The 16,583-nt window shown below is 34.0% G+C and overlaps 3 protein-coding genes across 6 annotated transcripts; 2 read left to right on the top strand and 1 right to left on the bottom strand.

The window, feature by feature from the left end:
- Positions 1–824: 824 nt before the first annotated feature.
- Positions 825–2,225, top strand: LOC108759772 (ATP synthase subunit epsilon, mitochondrial). 2 transcript variants are annotated; one of them, XM_018505385.1, is made up of 4 exons: positions 825–961; positions 1,196–1,326; positions 1,536–1,561; positions 2,108–2,225. In XM_018505385.1, the coding sequence occupies exons 1-3, from the start codon at positions 933–935 to the stop codon at positions 1,547–1,549; spliced, it is 174 nt and encodes a 57-aa protein (XP_018360887.1). In that variant the 5' UTR covers positions 825–932; the 3' UTR covers positions 1,550–1,561; positions 2,108–2,225. The 2 variants fall into 2 exon arrangements, with proteins under 2 accessions (XP_018360887.1, XP_018360888.1); XM_018505386.1 differs by lacking the exon at positions 1,536–1,561.
- A 14-nt stretch (positions 2,226–2,239) lies between these two features.
- On the bottom strand, positions 2,240–5,529 carry TH1 (negative elongation factor complex member TH1). Its single transcript, XM_018505384.1, has 7 exons — positions 5,468–5,529; positions 4,015–4,990; positions 3,074–3,326; positions 2,795–3,005; positions 2,574–2,714; positions 2,373–2,502; positions 2,240–2,302 (listed from the first exon to the last, which is right to left on the bottom strand). Exons 2-7 carry the CDS (start codon positions 4,988–4,990, stop codon positions 2,268–2,270), a joined length of 1,746 nt encoding a protein of 581 aa, XP_018360886.1. The 5' UTR covers positions 5,468–5,529; the 3' UTR covers positions 2,240–2,267.
- Positions 5,530–5,977: 448 nt separating this feature from the next.
- On the top strand, positions 5,978–15,119 carry LOC108759802 (nuclear pore complex protein Nup153). 3 transcript variants are annotated; one of them, XM_018505433.1, is made up of 9 exons: positions 5,978–6,212; positions 7,039–7,326; positions 7,398–7,692; positions 8,011–8,231; positions 8,380–8,771; positions 8,854–12,039; positions 12,127–12,255; positions 12,341–12,440; positions 14,535–15,119. In XM_018505433.1, the coding sequence occupies exons 1-8, from the start codon at positions 6,138–6,140 to the stop codon at positions 12,405–12,407; spliced, it is 4,653 nt and encodes a 1,550-aa protein (XP_018360935.1). In that variant the 5' UTR covers positions 5,978–6,137; the 3' UTR covers positions 12,408–12,440; positions 14,535–15,119. The 3 variants fall into 3 exon arrangements, with proteins under 3 accessions (XP_018360935.1, XP_018360936.1, XP_018360934.1); XM_018505434.1 differs by lacking the exon at positions 14,535–15,119 and having other exon boundaries at positions 8,854–11,756; positions 11,859–12,039; positions 12,341–13,030; XM_018505432.1 differs by lacking the exon at positions 14,535–15,119 and having other exon boundaries at positions 12,341–13,030.
- Positions 15,120–16,583: the final 1,464 nt, after the last annotated feature.

Below are 16,583 nucleotides of genomic sequence, written 5' to 3'. Positions count from 1 at the left end.
TATTGTAGACGGGCCTTAAGATTGGCTGTCGCAACAAACTTGAGATCGGCTTGCGTCTAATGTAGAATGGACTTAAGGAATAACGATTTCGAACTATTAAAAATCGGACACATCGGAATTGATGTCCACAACACGGTTTCTGATAGGTTGAAATCGTTATTTCTTATTTCTTCTAGCACACTTCTCTCAGCAGTTAAAAAGCAGAGAAAAAAGAATTTGGACGCTTTCCGTTGAATCTGCATTTTCATTATAATATCTAAATTTTTTTTATTGTTACTTATTATTTTTGTAATAAAATAATCATGTATTAAAGATAAAACAATGTATATCAGATTTAGACTGTTCATTGGCATTTTTTTCTTAGAATTCGAATCAATAAAGTAACGTATTTTGATTAATTTAATATTAGTAAATTATACGTTCATTTCTATCAATTTTTGTCTTTTTATCTTTTCCTAATTCTAAAAATTAGGACATAATAAAGAGAATAAATTAAACCGAGATTAAAGTTAATATATATCTATCTATTAATCTACTACAATAATTATAATTTAAGTGAAATTGTTTAAGGCAAAATTTTTATTTCTATCTAATCTTTTCTTCGTATATTAAATAACAATATAGATTAATAATTCTATCCCACACAGGGGAGGGCTCCGATTGCACACATCGCATATTGCACACATGTATCGCTGATTGGCCAATTTAAAAATAAAATAATCTCATTGGCAAAACATTGAAAAATTACTAGGCACCAGTTGATATGAGTGGTGTGTACAATCAGAACTGTAGGCAAACGGGATCCTCCCCCCACACAGTTCTAACACAATAGTACATGCATTTGCTACAGTTGGCACTGCAATCTGTCGTGTGTTGCAGTGTGTTGTTTGTTAAAATTCTCGACCTTTACCGAATATAATTAATCGAAAAAAATGTCAGCGTGGAGACAGGCAGGATTAAAGTAAGGAAATTATTATCATCCTCCGTATTTTACATTTTTTTTCTTAATATATGTCAAGTATATGATATAATTTTACACATTAGAATCGAATTATGTAATCGAATTGTCATCTGATCGTTAATCAACGTAAAATTTCTTTTTTGTTCAATGTTAATTGTTACTTGTGGATAACGAAATATTTTAAAAGGAGAATATATACTTATACGAATTTTCTATCCCTTTATCTTGTTACAGTTACATCAACTACTCTCAAATTGCAGCTAGGTTAGTCAGGCAAGCCTTGAAAGCCGACTTGAGGGTAGAGGCTGCTAAACGCGACGAAGTCAATGTGAAGTTTACTGAATGGAAAGATGGGAAACCCATCAGTATGTATGCCTTCAAATTTATTATTTCATTCTCAAATTCATATTAATGAAGAGAAATGTAATCGTTGCAACGATTCTATTCTGTCATCATTTATATCGTATCATTTCTGCCACTATTTCTTTCTTTAGACACTTATACTTTGTAGAATTTATATACTCTTTATTCTTTTATTATATTTTAGTTATACGTACAATATATTTTGTTACAGCTGAAAAGATGTGATCGTAATGATCAGTAAGTGAATGTTAGGAATCTCTTATTAGAAAAATGTTTTTTGTTTTAATAGTGTCTTTAATATTAAGTTTTTAATGCAGGTGTGACAACTTATTTTAGAAAGCATTTATTTGCTTTTGCACTTGATTGTATATAATAGCAGTTTTTTCCGTTACCTTTTACTCAGCAAGAAATGACTAATTACATGTTGATTAACACCAAAATTATCAATTTGACATTGATTCGATATCTGTGTTATTTCTCACTGTGTGTATAAAAGGATCTAACAATTATTCTCCGTATGTCATCCATATTTCATAATTTTAAATAATATACTAACAGCACGAAAGAAATGTTCTTGTACTCAATATTTATTCTTTATGTTACAAGATATTGTTTGAATAGATATGACCTTATAAATGTAACAATGATTAAAATTCTTCTTTAAAGCCAATTAACATTTTATCTTTATGTTTATTAATAAATCTTATCCTCTTTAAAATTTATAATATTCATATATGATATTGATTATATATATATATATATATACAAATATTTTTGTTACAGAAAATGCTTAGACAATATCACAGATGGATGCAGCATTCATCCAGTATACATTTATAGCCATAAGTATATATGAAGATCTCCATCTCTATACAAAATAAAAATATTCTTCACACTGTCACTTTTCTTTGATTTGTCCTCCCCATGATTAATTTTTATACCGTCATCTTACAACAGGACAGTGTGTCTTACAGTGAACTAAAAAATAAGATACATTTATTTTTTATGACAAAAAGTATTACTAGTAATTTTTTAACATCATACTTACTAATAAATTCAGAAACTAGATCGTTCTCATTCTCTCCACGCATAGTTCCAGTAATCTCTTCATTTTCGACCATTGGCAAAAATAATTGTATAAATTCAGCTGTATATGGAGGGGCTATCGCTTCCAAGACCTAGCATTATAAATGTCTACGTCGTAAAATATCGATATAATAACCTATTAAAAAACGGTATTGTAATATACCTCAGTAACGAAGTATCTGATTAAAGATACATCTGTATCTCCACGTTGCCAACATTGCTTAATATAGCATACAACTGGTACTACGCAGCCTCTGCTTAGTAAATTCACCATTCTATCGATTAACATCTTTTTCATTTCCAGCTATAGACATAGAAAAAAATTATTCACATAAAATATCGATAATTTTATCTTTTAATTGATACTACATGAAATATGCTTACTTGTACAAGTATCTCTAATTCGTCTTGTTTGCTTTCAAACAAGTGCACAAGTAATCTTAGTATTTTTGGATGCAACAAAGGATGGCAAGCTACAACCTCGTCCAATAAAGCGAGGTGTACAGGGCAATGCTCTGTACATAATTTGAAGTATGATGGTTCAGTCACAGTGCACTCTACCCATCGTATTATACCCACGCTTACAACAGGAAATCTGGAATTTATTAGTAAAAATGTTTTTTTCTCTGACATGGAAAAAAAATATCCGAAATCAATAGTTACCGTATGCATTGATACAAAGTGTGCAACTCTGCTATTAGCTCCGTCGAGCCTTTATTTACATTACATATATTATGCACTTTCTCAATTGCCTGAATAGTCGTTTTCAACTCATCCTTATTAATTTTGCGGATATTGCTTTTTTTAGGGATTGTTTCACATACACTTGCTGCATAAGCTAGTAAATATATATATTTTGATTTGTGTTCAGGATTTATCTTTACGCCAGGTTTAAAAAGCGCATCGACCAGTAATTCTGCAAGAAAGAATACACAAAATTTCATTATAGCAAGTTCAATTCTTTGATTTCTTAGGAAAACTGAATGGCTTAATGGAGCAGTAGATTGTCAAGGGAAAGATCTGGATCTAGATCTGATTCTTAGTCCTACCTCTACATATAATACAAGAAATGTTAATAATTAGAAAAATATTCCATTAATTATGATATACATCATCATTTAATAGCATCCATAATTATTAACTACTGATGTAAAATGTATAAACACTAATAAAATTCAATTTTATATCATAAAATTGGATTTAATTGGCGTTTATATAACATTTTACATCAGTAATTAATAACTACTAATGTTATAAACATAATTAATGGTGTCATGTAAACATAGTCATGGAATATTTTTCGAATTAACATTTTTTATATTATATGCAGAGGTAAAACTAAAAATTGAATCCAGGTTTTCCTCTTAACAAGCATCTGCTGTTTCATTAAGCCAATTAGCTTTCCTAAGATATTAAAGAACTGAATTAGCTAATATAAAATCCGATTAATGATAACGTGTAAACGTTAGTCATTGTAAAATAAATAACTAAATCAAAGTAACTTATAAAATAATATATTGATTTTATTATGAATTATGATATTTTTACCAGTACAAAAAGGAAGAAAACTGAAATTCTTATTATTATAAATAGTTTTAATTTACCTAAAAATTGTGGATTGCGCAACAGTTCAATAGGAGGTGACTCCGTTGTGGAATAATTTCTAAATAAGACTGTAATATCAGCGGGATTTAAGCTGTTTCTTGATAACATGGATGCTAGTGCTTGACATGCTCCAGGACTGCTAGCAGCACCATTCAAGGCCATTGTTATCGGTGTAACATCATGTCGATCTTGTTGTGCGCACTTGGTGATTTCTTGGGAAAGTCTTTTCATCATGAAACCACCGCGGGATTCTTGCGCAAGGATTTGCAACAAAACTTGACTGTATACATAAGTGTGTTGACCATGACACACCATTTTTGCACACTCTTGTATGCTAGACTGCCAGTTTTCTGTATTTTGAAGAAATCCAGCAATTGCGGTCTTTAATACGCGTGAGAAGACCTCAATTTGCTGAGCTGCAGTTGAAATGCTTGTAATTTCTCCTTGGAACCCAGCATCAGATATAAGTTTGATAGTAAAGTTTAACATTAAGCAGTCTGGGTATTCCTCTGCAAGCCTATAAATAAGGGATCGCCAGGTAGGATGTTGTATCATTTCAGTTAACCAGGCAGGAGTTTCACCCTCTTCCGTAAAAATCTTGTCTGCTTTTTTAGGATCAAAATTTTTAAGTATCATATCTTTCAAATTATTTTCAACCATCGCTTGCACGTCAGTGACTTTTACTCCAGCAAGAATCAACCATTCTGCAAGAAGGTTCGCCATCTGTGCACAAGCTGTATAATTTTTGGACAACAATTCTATAACTTGTTCAGGATTGCCTCCAGCTTGAAAGTATCTTTTAAGTTGGGCAAAAATGCCAGGCTCCATAATATAATCAGCTGTTTTGAACTTATCCAAGCATTCATTCAATACTTCCTGTGGATTATCGAATGTATCTTCGCCACTACATTCATCAGTACTCCGATTCCTCTCGTCTCGCCAACCACCACGATCATCATCGTAATCAGTCTCCATCTATACATTAATTGTATTAGACACTAATATATTAATGCATATACAATATGTATGTTTGCATAGTTTTCTAAAATTTCAAGATATAAACCATAAATTCAAAGAACTTTTTGTCATTTCAAATAATACAATTGTATTCTTACATGTATAATTTAAATAAAATTATACATATAAAAATACAATTATTTATTAGTCTTTCTTATAAATAATCATTTAAGTAGATTAGAAATCTATTCTTTCTAGTTAAACGTCTTGTAAATTTCTTTTCTTTCTTCAACATGGAGAGAAAGATAAGAAAGATAAATCGTGGAGAAGTTTAAACTAAAAAGAGAAGATTTTATACTTGTGTATATTCATAAAATAGTGAACATCTTTATACAAGTTCTTTACTTCCAAATGTATCACAAGGTTCCAAATAAGAGAAATATTTCTCTGTAAGAGTCATTACTAATAAATTGAAGAATATTATTATTTACAAACCTTTCTCAAATAAGGCAAAATACTACGCTATATACGAATTACACTGCACTTGACTGTTATACCTGTACTAACGCTAACCGCGTCAAATCGTGGCAAACTATCAACAGTGCTGACACTACTGATTGCAACGGTTACACTAACTACTAACAACTACCCACTAATGGTAGCAGGGAGCTTTCCAACAAGCGACACTGGTGAGCTCTTTATCTGATTGGTATATTCTGTTAAATTCTAAAATAATCAATCAGGTAAAAGAGCTCCCTGAGCTGGTCGCGCATCTGGATGCATCCTAAGTTTCTTTATATTGTCGAAGTTTCTTTTCTGAAAATACGTTCATAATACGTCAAGTGCGAGAGAAGCAAAAAGTCCAGTCTCGTTCCTCCGATTGGTCGGACTCGACGGGAGCGTGCCATGCGCGCGTCACGTGAGCAGAGCACGCGCAGTCAAGCGCGATTTGAAGGAAGCCTACTGGCGCCCCGGTGGCGGTCTTCGTGATCGGAGCGCGGCCATATTCCCTCTCGTGGCTCTCTCTCGTCTGTAGGAGGTAGGAAAGGTGGTGCGCGGTTCCGGCGGTGACCGAATTTCCAGGGAGGCGATGGTTGCGACGCGCGTGTGCGTTTCATAACGGTCGTCGTACAGCGACGAGTGCAGGGAGTGAGAACGGCTAATCATGCCCAGAGAAGGCGGCAATCCGGCCGGCAGGCGGCCGTCGTCGCGCAATGCGAAGCCCTACGACGCGAACAACGTGAGTAGCCACCTCGTCATCACGACGGGCGACCGCCGCAGCGCGAGCGTGCCCGTACCCGTGACAGAGATAGGCCCCGCGCCCTTCACGCGCCCTTTCGCCGTCAGGGTAGCACGGCGATCGGACCGAGGACGAACGCCGACTCCTCGTCGCATGATGTCCCGCATGCCCGCCCTTTCCCTACGACGTGGTACCCTCGCGCAATGTCCACAGTGTCACGGTTATGTGAGTGAGCCCGATGATAACCTCAATTCCCTCCCCGTGTCTCGCGTGTCGCGCACGAACCGTCATGAAACGACTTCGACGAACGGCAACCACTGAAGCGCGACTCGGAGGTGTGCACCCATCCGTTCATATAAGCCTCCGGGAGTTTAAGAAACGCGGATTGTATTCCTCTGTGCGTCTCTTTCTCTTTCTCTTTCTCTCTTACTCGCGTCCCCCCTTGCCGAGCATCGCGCGCTCTGCGTAGGTCTTCGCGCGAATCTTTGCGGTTACGTTATGCGGTAACGCGATTTAAACTGTAGCTTTAAAAATATATTTATGCTTATGATCTAATCAAATGAAAAGTGCAAACTCGGTAAAATCTACAGCGTGATGTTATTTTTACATCAAATTTGTAAGATTTTTGCTATTTGCTTTTATTTAAAAATATTTTAAATCTTGTAGAATTCGAATATTTTGATATATTTTTACGTTACTTGTGATATGTTTGAGTCTAATGTTAAAGGAAATATCAACAATTACGATATAAATGTTATAATATTGGTTATATAAATTTACATTAATATACATATATTCCTATATAATTTATTTATATTCTTTACAGTCATTTGTAAGAAAAATGGCAACCAAGGTGACAGATTTTATACCACAGTCCTCATGGATTAGTAAGTGGTTCAATACCTCTCAAAGTAATGAGGATGCGTTAGAAAATACAAGGAATATTGAAGAGACAGAGCTTGAGGATGATGTGCAGCAACCTCCTAGCAAACGATCGCGTATTCGTATGGATGTGATTCATCCACCTGGTACATTTTCTATACAAACGAGAGTTAAAACTGCTTTGAATACAGTTGAATCCTCTAAAGAGCAGTATCCCATTCATAATGAAATGGTAACTGAACGAATTTATTTGACGAAATATTTAGAGATAGTTGAACTTTGCTTATTAGAACTTATTTACAGGCGGAAGATTTTGCAACAGCTGGACCAAGTGGAATAGGTCGTTTAATGTCCTCTACTCCTGCGGTGCAAGCAGACATTAGGACTGTAACGTCTCATAGGTCTGACTTAAATTCATTAACTTCGACTAATAATGGAATAGCAAATGGAATGGATGATAATTCGGAATCCAGTGAAAGTACTAGTGGATGCAGTTCGCTTATTCCACAAATAAATAGGCATGAAGGCCCATCAAACTTGTTGTACAGTTCAACATTTACTAGTAGGAAGAGGCATCTTGATGATAAATTGACATTTAGTGAGTATAAATCGTATATTGTCTAAAAGTTAATAAATATGTGATATTAAATTGGTTAATCTTTAGAGGACAGTGATTTTTTTTTAATCTTACAGCTTTCTCTTGAGTAAGATTTGTTAATTCATATTTTTCATTGTATTTCTTGCCTCAAATAATATTGTTTCAGCGACACTATATATGGCTTTCCCTGTCCCGTAAAGATTAATTAAATGTGTTAATTAAATTACTTATATTTTGTACTTGGTTGAAAATTGTTATTTTTAAAGAATATTTAAATGTCAATACATGTATTGTACAAGTATTATCTTTTTGTTTCAGCTAATCATTTACAATCTCCAAGGTCCTTGTTTCTAGACAGTAATTCTCGCGATTCTTTAAGCAGTCGTAGACCGAGTTTTAACGCATCAATTATAACAAATGCTGCAGATCGTGCATCTCTGCTATCTTCTCCTTTTTATAGTGGTAATATTACTTTTGGGGGTGCAAATGCAGCAGGTCTTTATAAACGAAGTCGTAATATTTTTAACAATTCAAACGAGGTACGTATCTTGATTTTTTCTTAGAGAAGTTTCGTTCCTTCGTGTGAACTTGAATTATTTTAAACAATTATATAACGAGAGAGAGAGAGAGAGAGAGAGAGTGTTATTGACATAATGAATTACACTCTGGATTATATATTTATTTTAGATACAACTTAAAGTACCAAGGAGAACAAATGTTGAAGTTAAACCTTCTGATGCAGTAGGAGTTGATTCATCGGGGATGAGTCAAACCGCCAAAAAGATATTGGAAGCATTAGAACATTTTTCTTCACCTGTATCCGACGCGAAAAAAATCCCGTTAAAAAACTCAAGTAATGCTGTGTCTTCAGTGAACAGGAAAAGAACACGAGAAGAGATACCAAATCCATCTGCTAGAATTGGTCTGCGTCATTTGACGCGTGAATTAACAGTACCAACCGTCCCCGATATATTGAAATTACGACGAAGACAAAAGTTACAAGATACAACTCTTATGGCTAGAAAGATCGTTTCCGCTCGTAGCGATCCACCTCCGTCTCCGCAAGAATATCGGCTGAGGTATGTTTACCAAATGTAGTTTTGTTATAAATATACACATCCCTATTTTTCAAAGATAAATAATATTTAAAATTTTTTTTAGGACGGAGGATACCGATAGTGAAAAGTACCGCGGCAAGTTAAAGGGCAAATCTAAAATAAATTTAGAGCAAGAAGAAACGGTGGCGCCTGTAAATTTGCCAAACATACCTCTGCCAATAACAACGTTACCTAATTTCAATTTCACTCTACCACCCCCTGCTTCACATTCCGCAGGCAAAACTATAGCAAATAAGGAAAACTCTTTTACATTTGCTAGCCCTATTAAAGTAACAGATGCTGGGAAAAGTTTGCAGTCTGTCAACAATTTCACTTTTAGTAATCCACTCAACGCTGAAGACTGCGCGAATAATTCGACTGATTCACGTTCATTAACAGAGAAGGAATTTACTGTTGATTGTGCGGTAACATCCGTACCAAATTTCATTTGGAGTGGCTCATCCACAGCACCCAGATTAAAAGCAAAAGCAAAAAACGTGTCTATGCTGCCGCAGGAATTGAAATCGGGAAGTGTTATGGATGTATTTTCCAAATCTAGTAAAATAGAATCTAATTTAATTGGACAGACAAACTCGGGATTGGCTTCTGAAATGACACACACTGACAAAACTATCAGTTCAGATTCTGATATTACAAGTACGCACGATAAAGAGTCATCTTGGGAGTGTAGTGAATGTATGATTAGAAACAATGGTACAGATAAACAATGTACTGCATGTAAAATGCCTCGGTTCAATTCTAATGATAAAACTTTGTTGCCCTCAACGTCGACAACAGATACAGTTGTGGAAACAAAGCCAATTGAGCCCGATTGTTTCGGATCTCAGTTTAAACTATCTACGAATCAATGGGAGTGTACGACTTGCTGCGTAAGAAACAAGCAGAGTGATATCACGTGTGTAGCATGCACTACACCAAAACCAGGAAGTAGTTCTGCGATGCAACAAACTGTTAAATCTCAAAATTTTGATCTAATGGATAAGTTTAAACCAGCCGAAGGATCATGGGAGTGCTCCGGTTGTTTACTAAGAAACGCCGCGAACGTTATTACATGTCCTTGTTGCAATACGTCTAAACCTACTTCTGTAAAAACAAAACCGAAAACAACGGATAATGTCACCGAGTCATCTGCGCAAAAGTTAAACACTAGTACAGAAGTCACGGCAACGAAAGAAATATTAAATTCCGAAATAATGAACAAATTTAAACCAAGCAAAGATTCCTGGGAGTGTTCAGGATGTCTTGTTAGAAATAACAGTTCTGTTACCACCTGTCCTTGCTGCAGCACACCTAAACCTAATTCCATTGGAGAATCGAGCAAAGTGGAACAGACTTCAAGTAATGGGTTTGGAGACAAATTTAAGAAACCAGAAGGTGCGTGGACTTGCGATTCATGCTTGCTACAAAATGACGCAAAACATACGGAATGTGTAGCTTGTCAAGCTTCGAAACCTGGTACTGTAAAATTAAACGAATCTTCATCGAGTGGTTCTACCTTGCAGTTTAAGTTTGGTGTATCGTCTGGTACAACAAACTTAACTAATCAACCAAGTGGATTTAAGTTTGGTATAGATAAATCTGACAATCAATCTAAATCTGACACAACATCTCCCTTGAACGGATTTAAATTTGGTAGTGGACAACAGAATAGTGGTATGGCACAGTTTACATTTGGCATTCCGAAGGAAGAGAATAAAGCTGTAAGTGAAGCAGCTAAAACTACTAATAGTGTCACGTCTTCTAGTAGTACAGGATTTGTACTCAATGTGAAGAGTTACGAAAAATCCGAATCTACTAATCAAAATCAAGAATCTAAACAGGAAACGCTTTTCGGTATGCCAAAAAGCGATAGTTCAACAACAGCAAGTGAGAAACAGAATACAAGCATTGTGTCGAGCGCTCCATCGACTGCTCCTTCTTTCTCCTTTATGGGAGGATTTTTAAATGAGAAACCAGGATTCGCCTTTCCAAACAAGAATCAGCGTGTTCAAAGTTCCCCAAAAAAGACTTCCTTTGCAACCACTGTGACAGAAAGCTCCAAGCCAGCAGCAACAACTGATGCAGTACCAACTAGCACTAATACGACGTTACCGTCGTTACTGACGCAAAAAAATATTACAAAGAATATATTAGACGCAAAATCGGAGCCGACATTCTCATTCGGGGTATCAAGCAGTGTAAGCGCTGTTACTACAACTTCCATGAATGCAACGACTACTTGTCTTCCAACTTTTGCTCAACCTACTTTCACATTTTCCGATACAAAGACGACATCTCAGTTAACTACAGTACCGTCTTTTAGCCAAATTCCGACGTCATCTGCCACGTTATCCACGAGCGTGTCGTTCGGAGAGAAAACAACCGAGACTACTCCAACTAATAAAGCCATAAACAATACACCGGTCGCTCCGCTCTTTCCGATCGTCTCAAGTTCCACACCGCTGTTTACCAACGAGTCGAAGACAACGATAGCATTCGGCACGGACAAACCGTCATCATTCACCACGACGGGCAGCAAACCGTCAGGATTCGTCATTCCCGAGAACAAAGGAAATGTTCCAACGTTCAGCAGTAACACCGAGAGTAAATCACCAATTTTTGCTGCATCGGAAACGAAGTTACCCGTGTTCAATTCACCTACGGCAAACCCTCTATCAACGTTCGGCACACCGTCCAACAGTGCTACTTCAACACCTTTTGGACCAACTAATACCCCGACCTTTGGAAATAATACAACATCTGCTTTTGGCAGTGCTACGACAACATCTGCTATATTTTCAACCACCAAGCCCGTCGAAACTAATCCTGCGTCGAACAATTCTTCTTTATTCACATTCGGCTCGGCTTCATCGCAACAGTCGGCAAGCGGCGGATTTAACTTCTCTGCAAATGTTAATCCGGCTGCGTCACCTGCGAAGCCGCTCTTTACATTTGGTAGTAATTCAAGTACGCCACAAAATAGTAACAACACTTTCGGTAGCGATACATTTGGAGCTAACTCCGCTCCAACAAACACCAATTTTGCGTTTAATCCATCTACTAAACAAGAAGTACCGGCGGCATTTGGTCAAGGCGCAGCGGCTACTCCGATATTCGGTGCTCCACAAACAAACCCACAAACTCCAGCAACATCATCGTTCTCATCTACTCCTTCGTCCAGTGCAGCATTCAATTTTGGATCTACAGCTCCAGCTGCTGCGACACCAGGAGGTTTTAACTTTGGAGGAATTTAATATTTTTTAAATATAGTATTTATTACCAAGATCTGTATTTTTATGTTTCTTTCAAGTAAATTGATATTGGTTGTAATGTTGCAGTCATCTACATCTGCATCACCCGGAGGATTCAATTTTAATTCTCCTGCTTCTACTCCTGCAGTGGCTTTCGATCCCAATAGTCGGCCTTCGTTCAACTTCACCAAAGGAAGTGCGCCAACGGCATTTAAGTAAATATCTTTATCTCGCGCTTATGCATTTATACTTATAGGATATGTACTAAAAGTTTTTTCTTTTTTTTCTTATTTCTTATAGCGCTCCACCCCAATCGGCAGCAGCTCCACGGAAAATCAAAAAAGCATTTCGAAGATGCGTGCGGTAGAGAGCATATGACAGCACGTTCACATACACTCAGGTGCGTCTACATCTGTATGTATTTCTGAGTGTCTTTGTTAAACCCGTTATATAAAATGATGTACAATGAAATTCTGTCATACATCAATCAATTGCAGTGTGGTGGTATATACCAAGCATCTTTGTAATATAGTAACCCAAAGCTAACCGAACATGCTTGCGTACAACCACTTGTGTTCTCTCTCTCTGCAGGAAATGTAAATTATAAATTATTTAAATTATACAAGTTATAATGAAAATAATATCTTGGAGTTGGCATGAAGCCAGTAAATCGTGATGGCGTTACATTACTAAGACCTTACCAAAAATTGGACGTGATGTATATGACATGACGTACTCAAGATAGCATACATATTTGCCGAAATCGAAAAGTACCTCGATAAAGAAAATTAATAAGCACTTGACGTGTGCAATTGAAAAGAAATATTAGTGGGAAATTACCACCTATTCATAGGTAAGTATAAGTCAGTCACAGCTCGTAGCACGCTTGTAGAAAGATCTTGATGTGAAATTTATTGAGTTTAGTTTAAAAACATTATATGCACAGTAATTTGTGAAACATATATAAATCAATAATCAAAGCAGATAAATACTAACACTTAAATATCTTCAGTGTATTTAAATTTCAACAAAATTTTTCAAATAAAACAAGATAAGTTTGTAAAAAATAACATGATCCTCATAATAATTTCATTATATATAATTTTTTTCAAATGTAATGTTTTCCTGAATATTTTTTTCGTTTAAAATACAAAGTATCAAATCAGCAGTCTTATCTTGCGTTAATTTATTAAAAAATATCAGTGATTAAAAAATATCAGTGTTATAAATTATATTTTCACATTTTTGATAAGTGTATATCAATGATTTTTTCAAAATTTTACACGATTTTATATAATTGAATTATCATCCAAGTGTTTATAGCAATGCTAACTCAAGGATACTTGTAGAACATTGTGACATTACGAGCATTGTGAACTGACTATATATCAATAAAGTCCCACTATACGTACATATATACATACATATATGCATACATATATATATATATACATAGATATTAATTATATTTCAATTAGAATTTCGTGGGCAGCCCTACACAATCTTTGTAGAACTAGTCCAGAAAGTGTAATATACACAAAAATGGCATTCGGATAGTACAAACTGACGATTACTAAACGTTTCCATTGAGTAGTCGAAATTATATATATTTTTTTTATATATTGAATGAAATAATCCTATAAGAAAATACTGAATGCCATTTTGATAGGATTATATTATAATGTTGTGTGTTTTACCATAGAGTGAGTGAAATAAATTTGAAAGAAGGATATGTTGAATGAAGATAAATTATTATGGGGCTTCTAAAGAGTTTCTTTTTGACATTTTATTGGATATAATTTTTATTTTTGACAAGTTTCTGAATTTTTTGAATTATATACTAATTTTTATTTGTTAATATGTGCTCATATAGTGGGACGTAAATAAATAAAGATTTGATTTAATTAAATTTAGACAAGAAGATGTCTGTTCACTTATAACATCTTGAATATTTTTAAGATAAAATCAAAAATTTTGTAAAATCTCATATTCTATTGTTACAAATAATAAGAAATGTTTAATTTAGCATTCTTTTAAATAGAAATCTTTTGATATCTTTTATGGTGATGTAACGCATTAGAACAATTTTCGTGCAATTCTTAGAATGACATTTACACAATTTTTTTAAATTACTCAAACAACTGGGATTATAAACAATTCTTTTTAGAAGTCCCTTAAAGTGGAAAGTAGTTAGGTGGCATGTAATAATGATTCATCAATCATTGAAATCATGCACATCTTATTTAATAACTAATTGTGTATAATGTTGGCTTAGACTTGACAGTAGCCAAGAATAACTCGGCACATGACCTATCTTATGCCATATTAGATACCTAGGTACAAAACATTCTGTTAAACATTGTTGTTTATCCATTGTTATGTAATATTTACATGTAAACATTTAGTTCTGTACATTGTTAAGAAACAAAAATTCATACGATATAGTTTCTATATAGACTTATATTTTTTAACATTGTTAAAATATCCTTTGTAGGTACATTTCTCATTTAAGATATAAACAATATTGATTAAATACATAATGCCAGTGTATGGGTGATTTCAAGAAAACTCTGTGATGCAGGTATGTGTAAAGTTAATCAAGCGCGTACGAATAAATAGTTAAATAACTTAAAAATTCGTATACGTGAAATTATTTTAGTTCTTAAGCAAATTCCCATACCTTAATAATGCTTACAAAGGATGTTTTGAACGTAAGCAATTGACAAGACTCTGTTTTACACGATTGCAAAATGAATATAATATAATTAATGGTAAAGCGAGGCTGCGCTGAGATATGTCTGTGCTGCTGTCTTACACTGTGAACATTCTCTGTTGAGGCTGTGTCGTCCATTTGTCTATGAATAGACAAATTTCCAAATTTATCAGTATATCGAATATTGTCTGTACAGAGGCAATGTCTTTGTATTAAATTTCGTATATATGGCCTTACAAATACATAATGAACGTGTAATGTAGATGTAAACAATTATAAAGCATATTGGAATTGTTTTGTAGCACTTATATACTCTCCATTGTAATATGTTTGCATAAACATCTGAAGAGTACTGCATTAAAAATGTTCAACACAATAGATATGTAACATCCCATATCTGATAGAATTTTCTCTCTTTGATGTCTTTTTCAGATTGTTTAAAATAGAAAATATTTTAATATCATGTATTTATATGTAAGTATATACATGTAAAGGAATATATATATATTCCAATGCACTTTATAAGTCTGCAAATAATACTACTTACAATTTTATACAAATTTTAATATTTAATAATTAAAATTTGTATAAAATTGTAGGTAGTATTATTTGCAGACTTATAAAGTGCATATCAATATATATATATATATATTCCTTTACATAACATTAATATTTCCTTTTATGTATATCAATAGTGATAGCAAAGTTTTATGATGATTGTATTTTTATGTAATATTCCTATGAGCCATGGGATGTTACAGTATGTCAAATATTCTGAGGCCTTATTATAATCTTAGTCCATTGGAAATTATGCATTGTACTGAATTTTTCTGAATATCTATCGAGAATGCATTAAGCAATTATCTAATAAAGTTCAGAAATGAGGGAGTTTGTTATGAAATAAATCCAATGACTGACTGTAATTAAATAAAATAATACATGGGAGAATGTTCACTGTATGCTTCAGGTGCTATGGGGATGGTGTTACATTCTCATGACATGATGTAACATTAGTTAATATGAAAAACGCATTGGTGTTTCTCAACCGATGAATTATAGAACAATTCGAAAGACACTTATTAAAATATGTACAAGATAAACATGCAAGAGATATAAGAAAAGCCATCTTTATTCGCACAAGTAAAGTCAACGAAATACGCTTACGGTTAAAAACGTTTCTTTTATATATATTACTTCATTGAAAATGTATTATTATCTTTAAATCTTAAAACTTAAGCCACAATTTCTTCCTTTAAGATAATACATTAAATTTATTAAATGCATTTTAATTTGATGCAGAATGTATTATAGGCATATAAGCGACATTAATAATACTCGCAATAATAACAATAAAAATATATGTAACATACACGGAATTTCTTATGAAACAATTGCAAATAGAACAGTATCGAACTTTTTCTCTCTTTCTCCGAAGAATTACTGCTTCGATTCTTTATCTGTAAAGAATAAAGGTGACATTGCCTTAAATTAATATATATAGGATATATAAAAAAATACCAAGTAAAATATGATGTTGAATAATTTGGGTTATATAGTTTTATTTTATATTTAGAAAAAAAGGTATATAGGAGGGCATTTAGTGATCATTGGGGTTTGAACTAAAGAATTTTATTATAGTATGTGCACACGCGTATATATAAATACATTGAAGTAATTTTCCTAGTACGTTATATATGTAGGAAAAACCATGAAGTGTGCAGATCCATATCAAAATTCTTTGGGTCAAAAAATAATCTAACATTAGAACATAAATTCAATCGCGATTCCTGATGTTTAGATAAAATGTAATATGTTATGAATACGTTTTTT

The sequence above is a fragment of the Trachymyrmex cornetzi genome, unplaced genomic scaffold (assembly GCF_001594075.2).
Source record: "Trachymyrmex cornetzi isolate Tcor2-1 unplaced genomic scaffold, Tcor1.1 scaffold205, whole genome shotgun sequence".
Classification (NCBI taxonomy): domain Eukaryota; kingdom Metazoa; phylum Arthropoda; class Insecta; order Hymenoptera; family Formicidae; genus Trachymyrmex; species Trachymyrmex cornetzi.
Note: the sequence above shows the minus strand (reverse complement) of the source record. Positions and strands in the feature narration are given on the sequence as shown.

Excerpts from the sequence above, each read along its gene's own strand:
- TH1 (XM_018505384.1), bottom strand. The coding sequence starts at position 4,990 with ATGGAGACTGATTACGATGATGATCGTGGTGGTTGGCGAGACGAGAGG. Across the intron at positions 2,715-2,794 it reads AATTAGAGATACTTGTACAA|CTGGAAATGAAAAAGATGTT; the intron begins GTAAGCATATTT and ends CTATGTCTATAG. Across the intron at positions 2,503-2,573 it reads TCAGATACTTCGTTACTGAG|GTCTTGGAAGCGATAGCCCC; the intron begins GTATATTACAAT and ends TTATAATGCTAG.
- LOC108759802 (XM_018505433.1), top strand. The coding sequence starts at position 6,138 with ATGCCCAGAGAAGGCGGCAATCCGGCCGGCAGGCGGCCGTCGTCGCGC. Across the intron at positions 6,213-7,038 it reads AGCCCTACGACGCGAACAAC|TCATTTGTAAGAAAAATGGC; the intron begins GTGAGTAGCCAC and ends TATTCTTTACAG. Across the intron at positions 7,327-7,397 it reads ATCCCATTCATAATGAAATG|GCGGAAGATTTTGCAACAGC; the intron begins GTAACTGAACGA and ends ACTTATTTACAG.
- LOC108759772 (XM_018505385.1), top strand. The coding sequence starts at position 933 with ATGTCAGCGTGGAGACAGGCAGGATTAAA. Across the intron at positions 962-1,195 it reads TGGAGACAGGCAGGATTAAA|TTACATCAACTACTCTCAAA; the intron begins GTAAGGAAATTA and ends ATCTTGTTACAG.